Source organism: Camelina sativa, chromosome 2, assembly GCF_030686135.1.
Source record: "Camelina sativa cultivar CO46 ecotype springtype chromosome 2, ASM3068613v1".
Classification (NCBI taxonomy): Eukaryota; Viridiplantae; Streptophyta; class Magnoliopsida; order Brassicales; family Brassicaceae; genus Camelina; species Camelina sativa.
In genome coordinates, this window is record NC_141881.1 from 2,411,766 (window position 1) to 2,432,340 (window position 20,575).

The window sequence follows — 20,575 nt, forward strand, 5'->3', positions numbered from 1 at the left end:
TCTGTTTTCTTAGGGTGGTTATAGAATTTGCTTTATGTTGTTTTATTTTTAGTGTAACTTCCATACAAACATCCTGCAGCTATTGAGTTTAAAGTTGTCAAACCCTTATATGACTACTAGAGTACTAGTCCTGCAGTTGGAAACATGTGTTTTACAAAACTAAAAAGAGTTAACTTAGGGCCAATTCATTTGTGTGATAACCAAAATGATAAATAAAATAAAGAATATAGCATATAATTTGAAAACAATTAGGAACATAGGATTAGAGATAGTTAAAATTACAGTTTTAGTGTTTTGATGGTAGTGGTGGTAGAAAAGGATGGTGCTGGCCAGCAGTGGCCGGCAGCCGAAGGTAGCGGTGGTGGGCGGTGGCCGGTGGTCGGAGGTGGTGGAGGTGGAGAAGATGAGAGTAAATTTGGCAATAATACATAATACACATAAAATATGATAGATATGTGGTTAGTATGGTTAATTTTTGAATTAAAGATTTTTTTTGGTTGTACGTTGCAATTTCTCTATATATTAACCCTTTTATATATATATATATATATATATATATATATAGATTTTATATATGAAAGCCAAAATTATATTCATAATATAAAAATTCAAGAAATAGATTTATATAAAACATAGAATACCTAATTAAACTTATTAATTTTAAGAGGTGTGAAATATTTGGTTATAAACAATAAATCTTTTGAATTACAAATTAAATATATTTCATTCTGGTAAATATATATTAATTTTATGAGAATTTGATGTGATAATCTATATATAATAGCAAACCCACTTTTTTATGTCAACTTTTAATCCAACGGATGAGATTAATTTCACTTTTAATCCAATGGTTTAAAATTATTAATCTTGTCTTTTCGTCGCACCCCCATCTTTCAAAAATCACACCTCTTAATTTTTCCATATCTTTGTTGTACCTCCTGGTTTCAAAAATCACATCCATTAATTTTTACACCTTTTTATTTCACACCTCTATGTGTTACACCTCTTTGTTGTACCTCCATGTTTCACATCTATTAATTTTTACACCTTTACATTTCACACATCTATGTCTTACACCTCTTTGTTTATTATATATAAATTTTTCTGACATAAACAAGTTTCAAAAAATTGTTTTCTGAGTACAAAATAAGGTCAACTTTAATCTAACGGATGAGATTGTTTCTATTATCTCATATAACGGTTTAAAATTATTAATGATCCCAATAGTTGCAAGTTTTTTTTCTTCCAATAATCGTGTTTCTTCGTCGTACCCCCATCTTTTAAAAATCACACCTATTAAACCCTTTGTTAATGATCAAAAAAATTGCAATGTTTCGGTCCAACAATTGTGTTTCTTCGTTGCACCCCCCAACTTTCAATGTTGGCACCCGTTAGTTTTCACATCCCTTTGTTTTAGACCTCTTTGTTTATATAAAGTTGCAATGTTTTGATCCAATGTAACACCCATGAACAAAAATCCCGGTTTAGGTTCTGCGTCGGTCGATGCAAGTTGTGCATCGGTCGATGCAAGGTTGTTCCTGTGCGTTTTTGACTTAAGTCAAACGCTGCGTTTTGGGTTAGGGAAAAACCCTTAAGTCGACTTTTTGTTCCATTAGTGTTGTTTGGCCGTTTTTTGAGAGAAAACGAAAGAGAGGAAAAGTTCTTGAGAGTTTCTGGAGATTTCTTGGAGTTTTGGTGCGTTCCTGTAGAGATCTGTAGCTGGGATCGTTGTAGGAGCTTCCTAGAGGCTTGTTCTTGCTTGTTTATTGTTCAGATTCGTCTTGGCACAGGTAAGTGCATGACCATGGCTTATCTAAGCTAGAGGAACCTTTAACTTGCCTGTTTGGTGTTGTTAGATGTGTTAGATCGTAGTTAAGGACGTTAGGAAGCTTTCTTGTGGCTTGGGAATGAGTTTATGTGGTTGTAGGAACGAGATCCGGCGAGAAGCTTCGGGGAAATCACGGTGCTCGACGTTGCGTCGATAGATGCATTGCTTGCGTCGGTCGATGCAAGTGCGAGGACGGCGCGACAAACTTTAGGGTTTTTGTGTTGCGTCGAGCATGCGTCGGTCGATGCAGACTGGGTATTGGTCGATGCAAGTTGCACTTGCATCGGTCGATGCAGCTTCTGCGTCGATCGATGCTTCCTCAGTTGGCATCGGTCGATGCTGAATCCTGGTTCGTTGATCGTTGTGTGTTGATTGTGGTGTGTGGTTATTGGTTACTCTATTGCTTGTGTGTATAGCCCAGTAGATGGGAGGATTGCCTTACTGAGTGTTTATAAAATACTCATGCATTGCAATATGTGTTTGTGGTGCAGGTAAAGGCAAAGTGTGATTGTGGAATCAAGGCGATGAGGAAGGGATGTTCTAGAGGCTTGATTGATTGCGATCTAGCTATTGTTAGGTTGCTAGATTAAGTCAACGGAACATTGTAGGATGTTAGTTGTTGGCTATTTCTTTATTGGATTATGGTATTGGTTATTGTTTTGGGATTGTTGGAATTTTATTGGTTTAATGGAAGTTGCTATTTGATTATCCGCGGTTGTTGATTGTTGATAGGATGTTAGTGGGTATGGGACCACTAGTAAATTAAGGTATTAAAACAAAAAAAAACAAAAAAACGGGAAGGGTTGTTTCATTTTGGTATCAGATCCCTTACGGTTCTAGGTCTAGGGTTCATTGTGCTTTTGCTGTTGATGTTTAGGATTCCATGCTAAGATTGATTGTGTGAGTGGGTCAATTGTGTGTGGCATGAAGTCCTAGAACATCTCCTTCGAGCCTGTTTGTGATTCCACGGTGAGTTGTGTTTTGTGTATTAGAATTATTGTTCGCTTAGCCTTCTGTTCTTGGATGACACAGATGGTTAGAGGTGAGGATGCTGTTGGTCGCGGTCGTGGTCGTGGGCGTGGTCGTGGTCGTGGTCGGGGACGAGGTCAGGTTCCTGAGGCCAGTGTGAGTGTAGCCCAGAGCATGGCCAGTGAGAAGGTGGCGGAGTCACAGGTTCATCCTAGTGTGTCTGGAGACCAGGCTGGTTTGGGTGACGGCAGGGCGGATGGGCCCGGTGTCGGTCACGGTGTTGCCCCGGGTGTGGGGGTTGCAGCAGGAGGTGCTCCAGGCAGAGAGGATGTCTTGATGGACTTGCTAGCTCAGGTTTTGCAGCGACTTCCAGCAGTAGTGCCGCCAGTGGGTGGTGGTCAGGGTCGAGTGGTGCCGCCAGTGGTTGGTGGGCAGGTTCCAGTAGTGCCGCCAGGGGTTGGTGGGCAGGTTCCAGAGGTGCAGCCTGCGGCGGGTTTGCAGGCAGGTGTGCAGCCGGGGGCCGAGGTTGTGGATGCTCAGTATGTGCGGATGATGGAGCAGCTGCGGCATGTGGGAGCAGGGTATTTCTCAGGAAGTACCGATCCGAGTGTAGCGGATGAGTGGAGAGAGCGGATGGAGGATATTTTCCTTTCGCTTAGGTGTCCCGACCAGTACAGGGTGGATCTGGCAGTGTTTTACTTGTCAGGAGATGCACGTGTGTGGTGGAGGTCGGTGACAGCACGGAGGGTGCAGCGGGGTATGTCTTGGGGAGATTTTGTGGGGGAGTTTAACTCCAAGTATTTTCCTCAGGAGGCTCTTGATCGCATGGAGGCACGGTTCTTGGGGTTGACTCAGGGAGACCGTACAGTGCGGGAGCAGGATGCAGAGTTCAGTCGGCTTGTGGGGTACGCAGGCAGGGCTTGGGAGCCAGAGTCGGCTAAGGTGCGGAGGTTTTTGTTGGCTCTGCGGGATGATTTGAGGACTCGGTGCAGAGTGAGGAGTTATGCTACGAGAGCGGAGTTGGTTGAGGTTGCAGCTGGGATAGAGGATGACTTGAGGGCACAGGTTGTTGTGGTCAGTCCTTCAGTGCAGCCACAGCAGTCTCAGCCGTTTTCTGTTCCTAGCAAGGGCGGCAAGCCTGCGCAAGGGCAGAAACATAAGTTTGATGTTATGCAGAGGTCGAGGCACGGTGGTGCGAGATGCTTTGGGTGTGGTAGCAGGGACCACAAGGTGACTAGCTGTCCACAGAGAGGTGAGCAGCGGGCAGTGACAGAGCAGCGGGCGGTGACGGAGCGGATAGATACTCGAGTGTGTTACTACTGCAGAGAGACGGGGCACATCAAGCCTCGTTGCCCCAAGTTGCAGCAGAGAGCAGTAGCAGTGTTGCAGGCTGGAGCTCAGCCAGGGGTGCAGCAAGTTGTGCAGCACGGTGTGCAGCCGGTGGGTTGGATCGAGCCGACGTCTCAGGTGTACGCGACTCAGGAGCCCGGTGGCACTAGTGCAGGAGCGATTACAGGTATAACTTCTGAGATTCGAACTTAGTCAATTCAAAAGTTCATATTATATTTGTTTTTATTTGTGGTCAAGTGTTAGGTTCTCAACACATGAGGTTTGTGTAGGGACCTTGTTGGTGGGCGGGTTTAAGTCCCATGTTATGTTTGATTCTGGAGCTTCTCATAGCTTCATTACTCCGGGGTGTGCCGAGAGTGCGGGGATCAGAGGGGATTCTGGAGAGCGTTCAGGAGTTGTCAGAGTTGCCGGAGGCAAGTTTCTGAGGGTTATTGGACAAGCTGGAGGAGTTGATATTCAGATCGCAGGAGAGTCGTGGCCAGCGGATTTGCTTATCAGTCCAGTGGAGTTGTATGATGTTATTCTGGGTATGGATTGGTTGCATCGGTATAAGGTGCATTTGGATTGCTATCGGGGTAGAGTGGAGTTTGAGCGTCCAGGAGGGAAGTTGGTTTTTCAGGGTATTAGACCGACTTCAGGGAGTCTCGTGATCTCAGCCGTTCAGGCAGGGAAGATGATCAAGAAGGGCCGTGAGGCCTATCTGGTTACCATATCTATGCCAGAGTCAGTGGGGAAGTCTACGGTTAGCGGTATTCCGATTGTGGAGGACTTTGAGGATGTGTTCCAGTCATTGCAGGGATTACCACCATCTCGGTCGGATCCTTTTACTATTGAACTGGAACCGGGAACGATGCCGTTATCCAAGGCTCCTTACAGGATGGCTCCAGCAGAGATGGCAGAGCTGAAGAAGCAGCTGGAGGATTTGTTGGGCAAGGGTTTTATCCGTCCTAGTTGTTCACTGTGGGGAGCTCCGGTGTTGTTTGTTAAGAAGAAGGATGGGAGTTTTCGGTTGTGTATTGACTATCGGGGTTTGAACCGAGTTACTGTGAAGAACAAGTACCCTCTCCCGAGGATTGATGAGTTGTTGGATCAGTTGAGGGGTGCTACTTGGTTCTCCAAGATCGACTTGGCTTCAGGTTATCATCAGATTCCTATTCATGAGGCAGATGTGAGGAAGACAGCCTTCAGGACGAGATATGGGCACTATGAGTTTGTGGTGATGCCGTTTGGGTTGACAAATGCGCCAGCTGCGTTTATGAGATTGATGAACAGCGTGTTCCAGGAGTTTCTGGACGTGTCAGTCATCATTTTCATCGACGACATCCTGGTATATTCTAAGAGTCCTGAGGAGCATGCAGTACATTTGAGAGCAGTGTTGGAGAAGTTGCGGGAGCAGAAGTTGTTTGCCAAGCTGAGTAAGTGCAGTTTCTGGCAGCGTGAGATGGGGTTCTTAGGACACATTGTTTCTGCAGAGGGAGTTTCAGTGGATCCAGAGAAGATTCAGTCCATCAGGGAGTGGCCGAGGCCGCAGAGTGCCACTGAGATTCGGAGTTTCCTGGGGTTAGCAGGTTACTACAGGAGGTTTGTTCGGGGTTTTGCGAGTATGGCTCAGCCGATGACTAAGCTTACAGGGAAGGATGTCCCGTTTGTGTGGTCACCAGAGTGTGAGGCAAGTTTTGCAAGTCTCAAGCAGATGTTGACTACCACGCCGGTGTTAGCATTGCCTGAGCAGGACGAGCCTTATGTTGTGTATACAGACGCTTCTAGAGTGGGGTTGGGTTGTGTACTTATGCAGCAGGGGAAGGTTATAGCCTATGCTTCGCGGCAGTTGCGGAAGCATGAAACTAATTACCCTACTCATGATTTGGAGATGGCAGCAGTGATCTTTGCTCTTAAGATTTAGAGATCCTATCTGTATGGTGGGAAGGTGCAGGTATTTACAGATCACAAGAGTCTGAAGTACATTTTTACTCAGCCTGAGCTGAATTTGAGGCAGAGGCGTTGGATGGAGTTGGTAGCGGATTATGATCTGGATATAGCTTACCATCCTGGTAAAGCTAATTTGGTTGCAGATGCCTTGAGTCGGAAGAGGGTGGCTTCGGCTCAGGAGCAGGATATGGAGGCATTGATAGGTGAGATTAGTGCATTGAGTTTGTGTGCTATCTCACAGGAACCTCTGGGTTTGGAGGCAGCTGATAGAGCGGATTTGTTGAGCAGAGTGAGGTTAGCTCAGGAGAGCGATGAGGGGCTGATGAATGCCTCTAAGGCTGCGGGTGCAGAGTATCAGGTTTCTGCTAATGGTACTATCCTTGTGCATGGTCGGATCTGTGTGCCCAAAGGTGAGGATTTGAGGCAGGAGATACTGAGAGAGGCTCATTCGAGCAAGTTCTCTATTCATCCAGGGGCGACCAAGATGTACCGTGACCTCAAGCGGTATTATCACTGGGTCGGGATGAAGAAGGACGTAGCTGACTGGGTGGCGAAGTGTGATACTTGCCAACTGGTGAAGGCAGAGCATCAGGTTCCTGGAGGATTACTTCAGAGTTTGCCCATTCCTGAGTGGAAGTGGGATTTGATCACGATGGACTTCGTGGTAGGTTTGCCTGTGTCGAGGACGTTTGATGCTATTTGGGTCATTGTGGACCGTTTGACTAAGTCCGCGCATTTTCTGGCCATCAAGAAAACTGATGGAGCAGCGGTTTTGGCCAAGAAGTATGTGAGGGAGATAGTCAGATTGCATGGTGTGCCTGCTAGTATTGTGTCTGATAGAGATTCCAAGTTCACTTCGGTGTTCTGGAGGGCATTTCAGGCGGAGATGGGCACGAAGGTGCATATGAGTACAGCCTATCATCCTCAGACGGACGGTCAGTCAGAGAGGACGATCCAGATTTTGGAGGATTTATTGAGGATGTGTGTGCTGGATTGGGGTGGTCATTGGGCAGATCATTTGAGCTTGGTGGAGTTTGGTTATAACAACAGTTACCAGGCTAGTATTGGGATGGCTCCTTATGAGGCTTTATATGGGAGGCCGTGTCGTACACCTTTGTGTTGGACTCAGGTGGGGGAGAGGAGCATTTTTGGTGCAGATTTTGTTCAGGAGACCTCGGAGAAGATTCGGGTTTTGAGACTGAACATGAAGGAGGCTCAGGATCGGCAGAAGAGCTATGCTGATAGGAGGAGAAAGGATCTTGAGTTTCAGGTTGGTGATAGAGTGTACCTCAAGATGGCCATGTTGCAGGGTCCGAACAGGTCATTGACAGAGACTAAGTTGAGTCCGAGGTACATGGGTCCGTTCAGAGTGGTTGAGCGGGTGGGACCAGTGGCATATAGGCTGGAGTTGCCTAAGGTTATGCGTGCGTTCCACAAGGTATTTCATGTGTCGATGCTGAGGAAGTGTCTTCACGAGGGTGATCAGTGGTTGGCTAAGATTCCTGAGGATCTTCAGCCTAACATGACTTTAGAGGCGAGACCATTGAGGGTGCTCGAGAGGAGAGTCAAGGAACTTCGGAAGAAGAAGATTCCTTTGATGAGAGTCCTGTGGGACTGTGACGGAGTAGAGGAGCAGACTTGGGAGCCCGAGGCGAGGATGAAGGCAAGGTTTAAGAAGTGGTTTGAGAAGCAGACCACGACTTGAGTTGTCTAGCCGGGTACGGAGTATTCCAGCCCATCTCTCTTGATTTTTGGTCGCTTAAGGGTGGTTGGTTGTGCGACTAAGTATCAAGATGAGGTGGTGCTCGGGATGCGGGTTGTTGGCTCCGGTTGTTGTATTTTTGGCTTTTTATGATGTATTTTCGTTGAGATTGTAACGATTATGACATTTTTGAGATTAATAAGATAAGTATCTTTTTTTTTTTTTTTTTTTCTTTGTGTTTGACTGTTATTGTCATGGGAAAAGAGAAATAGTTCGGGTTCTATTTTTGGAAGTTTCCATAAATAGAAAGTTTCCACAAAAGAAAAGTTTCCAGAATTAGAAAGTTTTCTAGAAAGGAAAGTTTTGTGGAAAGGATGAGGTAGATCTAGTCGGGAAATACTCGTTGGCATCAGTATTTGTTTTGCTCAAGGCCGTGTGGGCCCAACTCACGTGATACCGATAGCTCGATGGACTTTGTGGCCAGAGAGTGGGAGTGGTATGTTGCTTCGGATGACGATCCGAGAGCGCGCTTGAGGGTGACGACCCAAGAGCGGGATATGTGGGGCTCCCTGGATACCGTAGCTGTGAGCCAAGGCTCGGCAGTGAGCCGGTATGTCTCGAGGGTTGCGACCCGAGAGCGGGGGGAGTGTGTGTGAGTGACTTCCTGGATGCTGTAGCTAAAGGCGGTTGGCCTGATAGCGAGCCGGCATGATTCGTTGGTTGCGACCACGAACGGGGGAAGCAATGAGTTGTGAGCAAATAGTGTTATGATGCGAGTATATTGGCTAGTGGGAGACCTCGAGGGTCAGTCGGAGGTGTGCGGGCTGTTGCGACAGTGGCACGGGAAACCTTGGCTGACGGTGTTGGTCCGGTCTAGGGACGTGCGGGCCGTGTTGACGGTGGCACGGAGGTCCTTGGAGGATGGACGGTATTGCGGGATTCGGGGACGAATCCTTATTGGTGGGGGAGAATTGTAACACCCGTGAACCAAAATCCCGGTTTAAGTTCTGCGTCGGTCGATGCAAGTTGTGCATCGGTCGATGCAAGGTTGTTCCTGTGCGTTTTTGACTTAAGTCAAACGCTGCGTTTTGGGTTAGGGAAAAACCCTTAAGTCGACTTTTTGTTCCATTAGTGTTGTTTGGCCGTTTTTGAGAGAAAACGAAAGAGAGGAAAAGTTTTTGAGAGTTTCTGGAGATTTCTTGGAGTTTTGGTGCGTTCCTGTAGAGATCTGTAGCTGGGATCGTTGTAGGAGCTTCCTAGAGGCTTGTTCTTGCTTGTTTATTGTTCAGATTCGTCTTGGCACAGGTAAGTGCATGACCATGGCTTATCTAAGCTAGAGGAACCTTTAACTTGCCTGTTTGGTGTTGTTAGATGTGTTTTCGTAGTTAAGGACGTTAGGAAGCTTTCTTGTGGCTTGGGAATGAGTTTCTGTGGTTGTAGGAACGAGATCCGGCGAGAAGCTTCGGGGAAATCACGGTGCTCGACGTTGCGTCGATCGATGCATTGCTTGCGTCGGTCGATGCAAGTGCGAGGACGGCGCGACAAACTTTAGGGTTTTCGTGTTGCGTCGAGCATGCGTCGGTCGATGCAGACTGGGTATTGGTCGATGCAAGTTGCACTTGCATCGGTCGATGCAGCTTCTGCGTCGATCGATGCTTCCTCAGTTGGCATCGGTCGATGCATATTGGCATCGGTCGATGCTGAGTCCTGGTTCGTTGATCGTTGTGTGTTGATTGTGGTGTGTGGTTATTGGTTACTCTATTGCTTGTGTGTATAGCCCAGTAGATGGGAGGATTGCCTTACTGAGTGTTTATAAAATACTCATGCATTGCAATATGTGTTTGTGGTGCAGGTAAAGGCAAAGTGTGATCGTGGAATCAAGGCGATGAGGAAGGGATGTTCTAGAGGCTTGATTGATTGCGATCTAGCTATTGTTAGGTTGCTAGATTAAGTCAACGGAACATTGTAGGATGTTAGTTGTTGGCTATTTCTTTATTGGATTATGGTACTGGTTATTGTTTTGGGATTGTTGGAATTTTATTGGTTTAATGGAAGTTGCTATTTGATTATCCGCGGTTGTTGATTGTTGATAGGATGTTAGTGGGTATGGGACCACTAGTAAATTAAGGTATTAAAAAAAAAAAAAAAAAACAACGGGAAGGATTGTTTCATCCAACAATTGTGTTTCTTCGTCGTACACCTAGCTTTCAATGGTTTCACTTGTTAGTTTTCACACCTTTTTGTGTCTCACCTCTTTGTTTTCACACTCTCTGTTTTTATATATTTACAGATTATAGATTTTTATGGACTTTGAAAAGAGTTTATGTTCTTTGAGTATTATTAATGATCTCACCCTTTGTTAATGATCTCAAAGTTGCAAAGTTTTGGTCCAACAATTGCGTTTCTTCGTTGCACCTTCAGCTTTCCATGTTGGCACCCGTTAGTTTTCACACCCTTTTGTTTTACACCTCTTTTTTTATATAAAGTTGCAATGTTTTGATCCAACAATTGTGTTTCTTCGTTGTACCCCTAGCTTTCAATGGTTGCACTTGTTAGTTTTTGCACCTTTTTGTTTCACTATCTATTTGTTTTCACACTCTTTGTTTTTATATATATACAGATTTTTATAGACTTTGAAAAGAGTTTTTGTTCTTTGAGTATTATTAATGATCTCACCCTTTGTTAATGATCTCAAATTTGCAAAGTTTTGGTCCAACAATTGTGTTTCTTCGTTGTACCCCCCCCCCCCCGGTTTTCTATGTTGGCACCCGTTAGTTTTCACACCCTTTTGTTTTACACCTCTTTGTTTATATAAAGTTGTAATGTTTTAATCCAACAATTGTGTTTTTTCGTTGTACCCCTAGCTTTCAATGGTTTCACTTGTTAGTTTTCACACATTTTTGTTTCACACCTCTTTGTTTTTACACTCTTTGTTTTTATATATATACAGATTTTTATGGACTTTGAAAAGAGTTTTTGTTCTTTTAGTATTATTAATGATCTCACCCTTTGTTAATGATCTCAAATTTGCAAAGTTTTGGTCCAACAATTGTGTTTCTTCGTTGCACCTCCAGCTTTCCATGTTGGCACCTGTTAGTTTTCACACCCTTTTGTTTTACACCTCTTTGTTTATATAAAGTTACAATGTTTTGATCCAACAATTGTGTTTCTTCGTTGTATCCCTAGCTTTCAATGGTTTCACTTGTTAGTTTTCGGACCTTTTTGTTTCACACCTCTTTGTTTTCACACTCTTTGTTTTTATATATATACATATTTTTATGGACTTTGAAAAGAGTTTTTGTTCTTTGAATATGATTAATGATCTCACCCTTTGTTAATGATCTCAAAAGTTGCAAAGTTTCGGTCCAACAATTGTGTTTCTTCATTGCACCTCCAGCTTTCTATGTTTCCATTAGTTTTCACACCCTTTTGTTTTACACCTCTTTGTTTATATAAAGTTGCAGTGATTTGATCCAACAATTGTGTTTCTTCGTCGTACCTCTTGATTTCAATGTTTGCACTTGTTAGTTTTTGCATCTTTTTGTTTCACACCTTTTTGTTTCACACGTCTTTATTTTCATATTTTTGCATCTTTTCGTCGTAACCCCATCTTCAAAAATCGCACCTATTAATTTTTTCACATTTTTTTTCACCCCTCTATGTTTTACACCTTTACATTTTACACCTCTTTGTTTATTATATATAAAATTTTATGGAATACAAAAACAAGTTTCGAATTTATTGTTTTCTAGGTATTTCGTAAACTTACAAGTTAATAAATAAAATCATAGATTTATATGTTTATATATTATAGCAAACTCACTTTTAGGGGTCAATTTAAATATAACGGATGAGATTATTTTTATTATCTTATCTAACTGTTTAGATTTGTTAATGATCTTAAAAGTTGCAATATTTTGATCCAACAATTGTGTTTCTTCGTCGTACGCCCAGCTTTCAATATTCATATTTGTTAGTTTTCGCACATTTTTATTTCACACCTCTTTGTTTATATATATATATATATATTATAAATTTCAATATATATATATATATATATTATTTTGTATGGACCTTGAAAAGAGTTTTTGTTATTTGACTATTGTTTAATACCTCCAAATTTTAAAATTATGAGTATTATTTTCTTTCAATTTATTAATCAACATTAATTCACTCATCTTTGTTAGAAAATTGGATTGTTTTATTTATTGATTCATTCATCTAACTTTTGTTTGGTGTCATTTTCCATTTAACTGTATTGATCATCTCTTTCAAGTATTAATTTAAGTAATTAATGGTGATTTCTTATTTTTCATAGATTTATATTTTTAGTCAATTTGGTTGGTTGCAGTTGCAGCTATGAGTTCTTTCTCCCTAATTCCCTTATTATTTTTTATAAATTTTGATAGAATAATAATTCAAATTGATTATCTGAGTATGATTCAGTAAACCTAAATTTACATATCTTTGATATTATTCTCTTATTGTCACTGAATCGATTTTTCATTTTTATATATAACAAATATTTTATTTAGCTAATTCATCGTAGTCTTTATTTATGACTTTATATTATACATTTAAAAAATTACCAAAAATATTTCACTCAAAATGTGAAACTAACAATGTTAATCATTTCAAGTTTTCACTTTCCCGTGCGGTAACGCACTGGCCGACATCCTAGTATTAAATAAAAAGAAATCAAATGTTATGCTAATTCTTTTTTGTAAATTTTTATTGACATTTAAGAATTATAAAAAAGTATTTAGAATTGGGAGAATTACTAGTTTGACCTAAATTGAGCAGTTAATTGTTAGATTAGCTCCTAAAATTTGAGGGTCAATTGGGTTAGTTTCTTACCGAAAATACCCTTTTTTGCTTTGTTAGGAAAAAAAAGTCAATAATACCCTTGGTAAAAAATTCCTGCAATTTCGTTTTTTTTTTTTTTATAAAAATCTGCCATACATGTAATGGCAGATTAATTTTTTTTTTTTTTTGTCAACGGCAGATTAATTTGTAAGTGGCAGATTTATTGTCGATGACAGTTTTTTTTTTGCAGACATATTTTAGATGGCAGATTAATTTGCAGAATTTGACGGCAGATTTGTTTTCTATGGCAGATTTATTTGAAGTGTGTAACGACAGATTTTTTGTGGACAGCAGATTTTCTTAACGCGACAGACTTATTTATAAAGTCATGACAGAATTTCATTGTTTTAGTCAAATTTCTAGGAATTTTGTGGCAGATTTTTTATGATTGTTGTAACAGTTTTATTTTTCACTTAAAAAATATGTCACATTGCGACAGATTTATAAACGTAAAAATAATTGCTAGTTTGACATCTAGTGGTGACAGATTTTTTTTAAGTTATGACTAATTTTTGGATTGAAGGAAAAATCTGTTGTTTGGTAACAGATTTTCGAAAGTCTTTTTAAAATTGATATATTGACCCACATGCACAATATACGTTATGGCAGATTTTCTTATGTTATGACAGTTTTTTTTTTCCTACTAAAAAGTCTGCTGCTTAATAACAGATTTATTATACATGAATACAATGATAACAAATTTGTTTTTTGTTGATATAGTGACAGCAGATTTGTTATCTGTAATGACAAATCTATTATTTCGCGTTTGATAACAGATTTTTTATAACAATTTTTTTTCAGGGTAATGACAGATTTATTAGTGCCTTTTGTGACAGATTTTTTTTAAGTTAAGCGACAGACTTTTGTAGCAGTTGCCATATATGGCGAGAATCTAGGATTTACCCTTTTTTTCTCTTTTGTATCGTGCCTCCCCTCTCCCTATATCGACTGAAATTTTTTTCTCTTTTGGGTTCATCTTATTTTTCCATAAATTCCTTCTTCCTCCTCTCCAATGTGGATTTAATCATGCTTTCTTCCTTTTGGGGTTCATAATCGACTTCTCTATTATTTTCCTTTTAAGGTGTTTTTTTTTCATCCCTTCCTTCACGTTTTAGAGTGATTCATATACAACCAAGAGAATATGAAGCAGGTGTTCTCGTTTGTGGTAATTGGATCTTTGACAACAACAAATGGTTGTTTGTTGTTGATAATGAAAGGGGTTCACGAATTCTACAATGTCACGATCAAAGCAGATTTGATGATTGCATTGGAATGGTATATGAGGATTACATGCTGGATAACAAGGTATTTGATGTTGTCTTGAGTTACAAGATCTCGAAGAGGTTATTGCAGGATTTACCCGGTGATACACCACCAGTTATTATTGATAATTCTCGTCAGTTGCAAACTTTTTTAGGACAATTGGAAAGGGATACAGGTCGACTTTGTGTTGAAGTGAAGAAGAAAATACAGACTGATTGGAATCACATAGGTAAGAAACGAGGAAGAGATGAAAATGATCAGGTTGGAGAAGAGTATCTTGATATGGCCAGCGACACAAATGAAGAAGAGATGGATGAAGATGATAGTAGATTTGATTATTGTGACGATTCTGACGGAACAGATTCTGATGATGAGAATTTTACCCTGTATGGAATTCCACCAGAAGAAGAGGATCATAAATTGCCAATGAAGAAAAGGAGTTCATCTTTTTATATTGAAGAAAATAAGGAACCTGTTGATGTCTCAAAGGTAGACTTGTCTTCTGTGAATTTGGCTGTTGGGCAAATGTATGATACAAAGGAGCACCTAGAAACACGGTTGAAGATACTAACCTTGGTACAAAGGTTTGATTATTTTGTTTACAAATCGAGACCAACACTATTGATTGTCAAGTGTTGGGTTAAAGGATGCAAGTGGAAGGTAAGAGCTGCAACATTAAATCACTTTCCAAAGTTTGAGGTGCGTGTGTTTATTTCAGCACATACATGTTCTGTAACAGAGCGCTCTACACGTGCCCGACAAGCAGATCATCATATTCTAGGAGAGTTGTACAAAGATTTTGTTGGTTGAATTGGTCCCAAGGTACTGCCAATGCATGTTGCTGAAGTGTTAGATAAACGCTTTCGAATCAAGGTATAATTTTTCCCATTTATTTAGCATTATTTCGATTATTTTGTTTAGCATTAGCATTATTCCGTTTTTGTTTTTACACAACAATGAAAAAAAATATTTGTTGATGATAGATGGATTATTGGAAAGCATATCGAACGTTAAGGCATGCTCGCGAGTTGGTCAGGGGTAGTCTAGAGAGTGGTTATGAGCAGCTTCCTACATATTTGTATATGATAAAAAGGGCAAATCCTGGAACTTTTACACAGCTCGATGTTCATGATGCTCAAAGATTTAAGTACTGTTTTCTAGCATTTGGTGCAAGCATACAGAGATTTCCGTTTTTGAGGAAAGTGGTTGTTGTGGATGGTACTTTTTTACAGGGAAAATACTTAGGGACACTTCTGACAGCAACAGCTCAAGATGGCAATTTTCAGATTTTTTCCAATTGCTTTCACCGTGGTTGATACAGAGAATGATGAATCATGGGAATGGTTTTTCAAGCAACTCAGCTGTGTGATACCAGATGATGAAAGCCTTTCCATTATTTCTGATAGGCATCAATCAATTGGGAAAGCTATTAAAAAGGTCTATCCGAAGTCTAGTAGGGGAATATGTACATACCATATGTACAAGAATATTTTGGTCCGGTTTAAAGGTCGAGCAGAATTCGCTTTGGTTAAAAAGGCGGTGAATGCTTTTAGACTTATCGACTTTCAAACCACATTTGATCAGATAGAAGCCATGAATCCAGCACTACATGAGTACCTCGTGAGGGCTGATGTGCGTATGTGGACTTGTGTACATTTCCCAGGTGATAGGTACAACTTGCTTACAAGCAACATTGCAGAATCAATGAATAAGGTCATGTCACATGCTAGGAGCTTTCCTATTGTACAACTATTGGAAGAAATAAGGTCCATGATGACTAGGTGGTTTTTAGATAGAAGGACTGATGCATTGAAGATGACAACAGACTTGACTCGTGGTGTAGAGAAAATTCTCCAGGTCTGTTCGTTTTCATCCTTTCTTAGCAAGTGTGTATGTTATACAACTAAGTTTCTAATATAATGTAGCTATTATTTTATAGGGCCGTGTGGACTATGCTAAGTTACTTACTGTCCAAGACATCGATGCACACCAAGTACAAGTAACAAGTGGAACATCTCTGCATGTTGTCAATTTGAAAGATAAAAAGTGTACGTGTCGCAGGTTTGACTTGGAGAAACTCCCTTGTGCACATGCAATTACGGCCGGTGAATTCAGAAACATTTCTCGCATTTCAATGAGTCATCCTTATTATCGGAAACACTACGTTTACGCTTCCTACGAGAATGCCATCATGCCAAGGGCGCTTGATAAATCTGTTCCTGGACATGTGATAACGAAGGTATGTAGACCACCGATTCCAAAACAACAAGCAGGTAGACCAAAGAATTCAAAAATCAAATCGGCATTGGAAATTGCAATGGAAAAGAATAAGCCAAGAAAACAATACACATGTGGTAATTGCAACCAAGTAGGACATAATCGCAAGACATGTACTCTATAATTTCCTAGTTTTTGTTATCTTCCCAAGTTCTCTTTAGATTTTTGTTGAAAATGACGCTGCTTTCATTGACATAGAACTCTTTTTAGTTCAAAGTTCTTTTATATTCTCCCATTCTTTTGTTAGTAACAATTTAAAATTTAAAATGAGTATATGCTTTACTCGTGGGAAAAATAAGAGTATATTATGATCATTCACGTTGTTCATTCACGTTCTTTTGTTTATATAATTATGAGAAGAAAAAAATATTATGATCATTCATGTTGTTCATTCGCGTGAGTATATGCTTTATTCTTTTGTTTATATAATTATGAGAAGAAAAAAATCCAAGAAGAAATAGTCTACAAGTTATATTATGATCATTCACGTTCAAATTCACATGTAAAAGAAGAATAGTCTACAATGATAATGTTATTACAAAACATAAGGCAATGAAACAAAATAGTCTACAAGGACTCATCAACTAGGGAAGGGATGATAATAGCTTTAGCTCGAGGATATGAATCAGTCATATTAGCTGGTATGGCTAATTCTCTGACTTCGTCGTATAATTCCGCTGCAAGCTTAATCCGAAGAGCCAACATGTTCTCATCGCAAAGCCCATCAAATGATTTCCCAAGAGCTAAACATTCAATGTACTTAAGAGCATACACACCACAATCACCTGGATTTTCTTTCCGAGGAACATTTTTCTTCACCCTTCTCAATTCCAACATTGCTCTACTCTTCTTACGGATCGTCTCAGGAATCATGTCACTTAACATCGCTGGAATCATTCGCCTTAAAGGCAAACACTCAATGGCCATTTGATCGTCACTCACCATGGTTGGTATGCTATCATAGATGTGAATCTTCTTACCCCGCAAGTCAATATCCAAATCCACCCAATGGTTCTCATTGACAAAAAGACAAGCGTATAAGTTATCTACATCAATCCACCACTTCTTGTTCTTAGCTGACTCCTCAGGATATTCACCAAAAACGTGTTTCACATAGGAATCCCGGAACACAAAATTCTTAGGCCCCATATCAAACTGCATGTAGTCTTTCTTCAATGTAGTGATCAGATCTTGGTCTAAGAAAGCTATGCGTTGTTTAGGATACGGACAAGGCTCACGCATATATCTTCGCCGGAACATAGCCATAGCACAACCCATGTGCTACATTCAAAAAAAAATAAAAACTTGAATAAGCGAAAATATAGTATTGAATAAACGCTTATACTAAATTATCAAAAATAAACTTACATGGTCTGTCAACCATCCATAGTCAAAGCTTGGCCAATTTTCCCTTGGAGTCATAATTTTCCAATAGAATCTCACAGCTGCGTTGCTGGTGCTAAGTGGCTCTTCCCTGTGAATATAAGAAAGAGTTAGTACATATATAGATAATAATAGTAACTTTTATAAACTATTCAGAGTTGTTGATGTATACTTATCAAGGCTGAGAAAATTCAAAAGTCTCTGATGTTTCTCATCATCTGCAGGCTTAAGATGGTCGCCTAACACATTATCACCCTCTGTAATGATCCGCTTGACTGTCGAGTTACCAAGGTAAGGATACTTCTGCGATTCTGCCAACTGGGGCACGCGTCTAGAAGTCTTCGAAGGTCCAGGTCCATCCAACTTCGTCAAAGCCTCTCCAAGGCGGTTTAGTGTCACCTCAAGTTTTTTATGTACCAACTGATCCTCCTTGTTTGACCATGTATCTTCAGAACTGGAAGCTATTTTCAATTTAGCTTTATGAACTTGGGTAGTAATATCCTCAACATCGTCAGAAGCAAGAGCAGTTATCTTCTTTTTCTTGGAAGTTTCCTTCTTCTCAACCTTCACAGATTCCTTCTTTTCAAAGAGAGGAAGTTTCTCTGATATCTCATCTTCTTCTTTCTTCTTATTCTTGACAGTGTAAACCTTCCTCACCACCCTTTGAACTCGAAATTCATCTTGTGATGTCTGCTTCATCTCAACAATCCATGACTGCAACCAAAAGCAAAAAAAAGAACATGAGAAGTAACGAAACATGATAAACAGAACATGAGAAGTAAAAAAATAAACAGAACATGAGAAGTTTTAAAAAAACAGAACATGAGAAGTTTTAAAAAAAGAATATGAGAAGTTTTAAAAATTCAGAACATGAGAAGCTTTAAAAAAACAAAACATGGGAAGTTAAAAAAAACGAAAATGATAAGGTTTTAAAAAACATAACATGAGAAGTTTGATATTAAGATGAGAACCGTATAAGTTTAAAACAAAAAAAAAGAACATGAGAAGTAACGAAACATGATAAACAGAACATGAGAAGTAAAAAAATAAACAGAACATGAGAAGTAAAAAAAATAAACAGAACATGAGAAGTTTTAAAAAAAACAGAACATGAGAAGTTTTAAAAAAGCAGAACATGAGAAGTTTTAAAAAATCAGAACACGAGAAGCTTAAAAAGAACAGAACATGAGAAGTAAAAAAATAAACAGAACATGAGAAGTTTTAAAAAAAATAGAACATGAGAAGTTTAAAAAAAAACAGAACATGAGAAGTTTTAAAAATTCAGAACATGAGAAGCTTTAAAAAAACAGAACATGAGAATTTTAAAAAACCAGAAAATGAGAAGTAAAAAAATAAAACGACGTGGTAAGCTTTTTTAAAAACAGAACATGAGAAGTACAAAAACAACAACAGAACATGAGAAGTAAAGGAAAATGTAACTTACAGGTGCTTTACTTGTTCCCTCATCATCGTTAATGGTGTGCGAAGTGGCATCATTCCGTACATCAGTGTCTTTTGGCTCTTTTCTTTCTTTCTCCAATGCTTTAATCCTCTCACCCATCTCCTCTTTGAACACCGTCATTTTTTTTTCAACGAATGTTTCAAATTTACTCTCCAAAGCATCTATTCGACTGTTGAGTGTTTTGCCCAAGTCAGAAATAGTCTCAGTCATATCAATCGCCCTCCAAATATCCAAAGAAATTGACTTGTCATCCTTACCATCCTACAATAACATGTTCATTAATATCATAATAGAGAAGACAAAAAATGTTAATCAGTTACGGTAAAGGAAAACGAAACCTTACCTCCATGTTGGTTACATTTTCTCCTTGTTCACATTTAGGATCACTATCTGTCCATCTTTTTTTCTTAGGATTGCACCCTTTGTTGTCATTCACCTTATCAGCTTCAGCACTTCTTTTCTTCTTTTTTGAACTTGTACCAACTGTCTTGCCACAACTCCAAGCATCTAGAGATAAATGGTTATGAATGAGATCTTTAATTAGCGTCTAGGTGTGGATCCGTATGCTCATCTGAGTCAGACCATAGAGGATACATGTCTTCCTCTGAAACATGAATCATATGCCTAACACGAACCTACAAGCAATGAATAAAGTAAGTTTAAATTCACACTAATTATTTGTTCATGTCAAAAAATAATTTTTTAAACAAATAGTAACAAACTACTAACCTGTCCGTGTAAATCCTTCTCTTTTTTGATGAAGTTTGTGAAGTTGATATGTTTTCGTGATGATCGCCAATCAAGAAGTGGAACACCACTCGCTTCTGTCTTTCTAAACCCATAACTTTCTCCAATTCCAGTAACACTCTCATACAGCCAAATCAACATAGCATGAACACAGCCGTGTATGGTGTATGAATCTCCGTCATAGTCAACCATCTTAACATAATTCACTAAACTACTAAAAGCCACCGACCCCATGGATGTTTTTCAAAAGCAACTGGATCTGACACTCTTAGCGGTCGCCAACAGGATTCTAGATGTATGATGAATTCCATGTACGCATACCGACAACAGACATAACCTACCAACCATCATCCTCTTATCAAAATCCCATGTTTTGTTAGAATCAATCACCTTTACCAACTCACTCCACATAGGACCATCAAGGGTTGTTGGTATTTTCATTTCTTTCCAGAAATCATAGTGATCAACATCAAAGTTCTCTAAAGGGTCAAATGCATCACAATTTAACCTTGTTATCTCTGCAAACTCATTTAAAGAAAATCTAATTGGCCTATCATCAATCAAAGACCAAACCTCATGGATGTTGTTGATTCTCAGCTGATGTGTGAGTAGAAAGTGAACTCTCTGCGCAGCCCAGGTGTATTCCAATTAAGCAAACTTTATAAATACTCCAAGAGATGATTCCTTGAGTTTATACCACACATCCACCCCTAATCCTTCTCTCAAAAATCCAATTTTGGACACAAAACAATTGTGGTTCGTGTTCCTATGTTGGAGAGGCGATTTTCCATCTTCATAA

General features: G+C 39.8%; 2 protein-coding genes and 1 pseudogene across 2 annotated transcripts; 2 read left to right on the forward strand and 1 right to left on the reverse strand.

Annotated features, from left to right (window-relative positions):
- Window positions 1-297: 297 nt before the first annotated feature.
- LOC147948147 (uncharacterized) lies at window positions 298-14,760 on the forward strand (annotated as a pseudogene).
- A 130-nt stretch (window positions 14,761-14,890) lies between these two features.
- On the forward strand, window positions 14,891-16,308 carry LOC147948148 (uncharacterized). Its single transcript, XM_087493272.1, has 3 exons — window positions 14,891-15,125; window positions 15,229-15,764; window positions 15,847-16,308. The coding sequence occupies exons 1-3, from the start codon at window positions 14,891-14,893 to the stop codon at window positions 16,306-16,308; spliced, it is 1,233 nt and encodes a 410-aa protein (XP_087349398.1).
- A 443-nt stretch (window positions 16,309-16,751) lies between these two features.
- Window positions 16,752-18,009, reverse strand: LOC147948149 (uncharacterized). Its single transcript, XM_087493277.1, has 4 exons — window positions 17,985-18,009; window positions 17,740-17,878; window positions 17,553-17,658; window positions 16,752-17,465 (listed from the first exon to the last, which is right to left on the reverse strand). The coding sequence occupies exons 1-4, from the start codon at window positions 18,007-18,009 to the stop codon at window positions 16,752-16,754; spliced, it is 984 nt and encodes a 327-aa protein (XP_087349403.1).
- Between the last annotated feature and the right edge of the window lie 2,566 nt (window positions 18,010-20,575).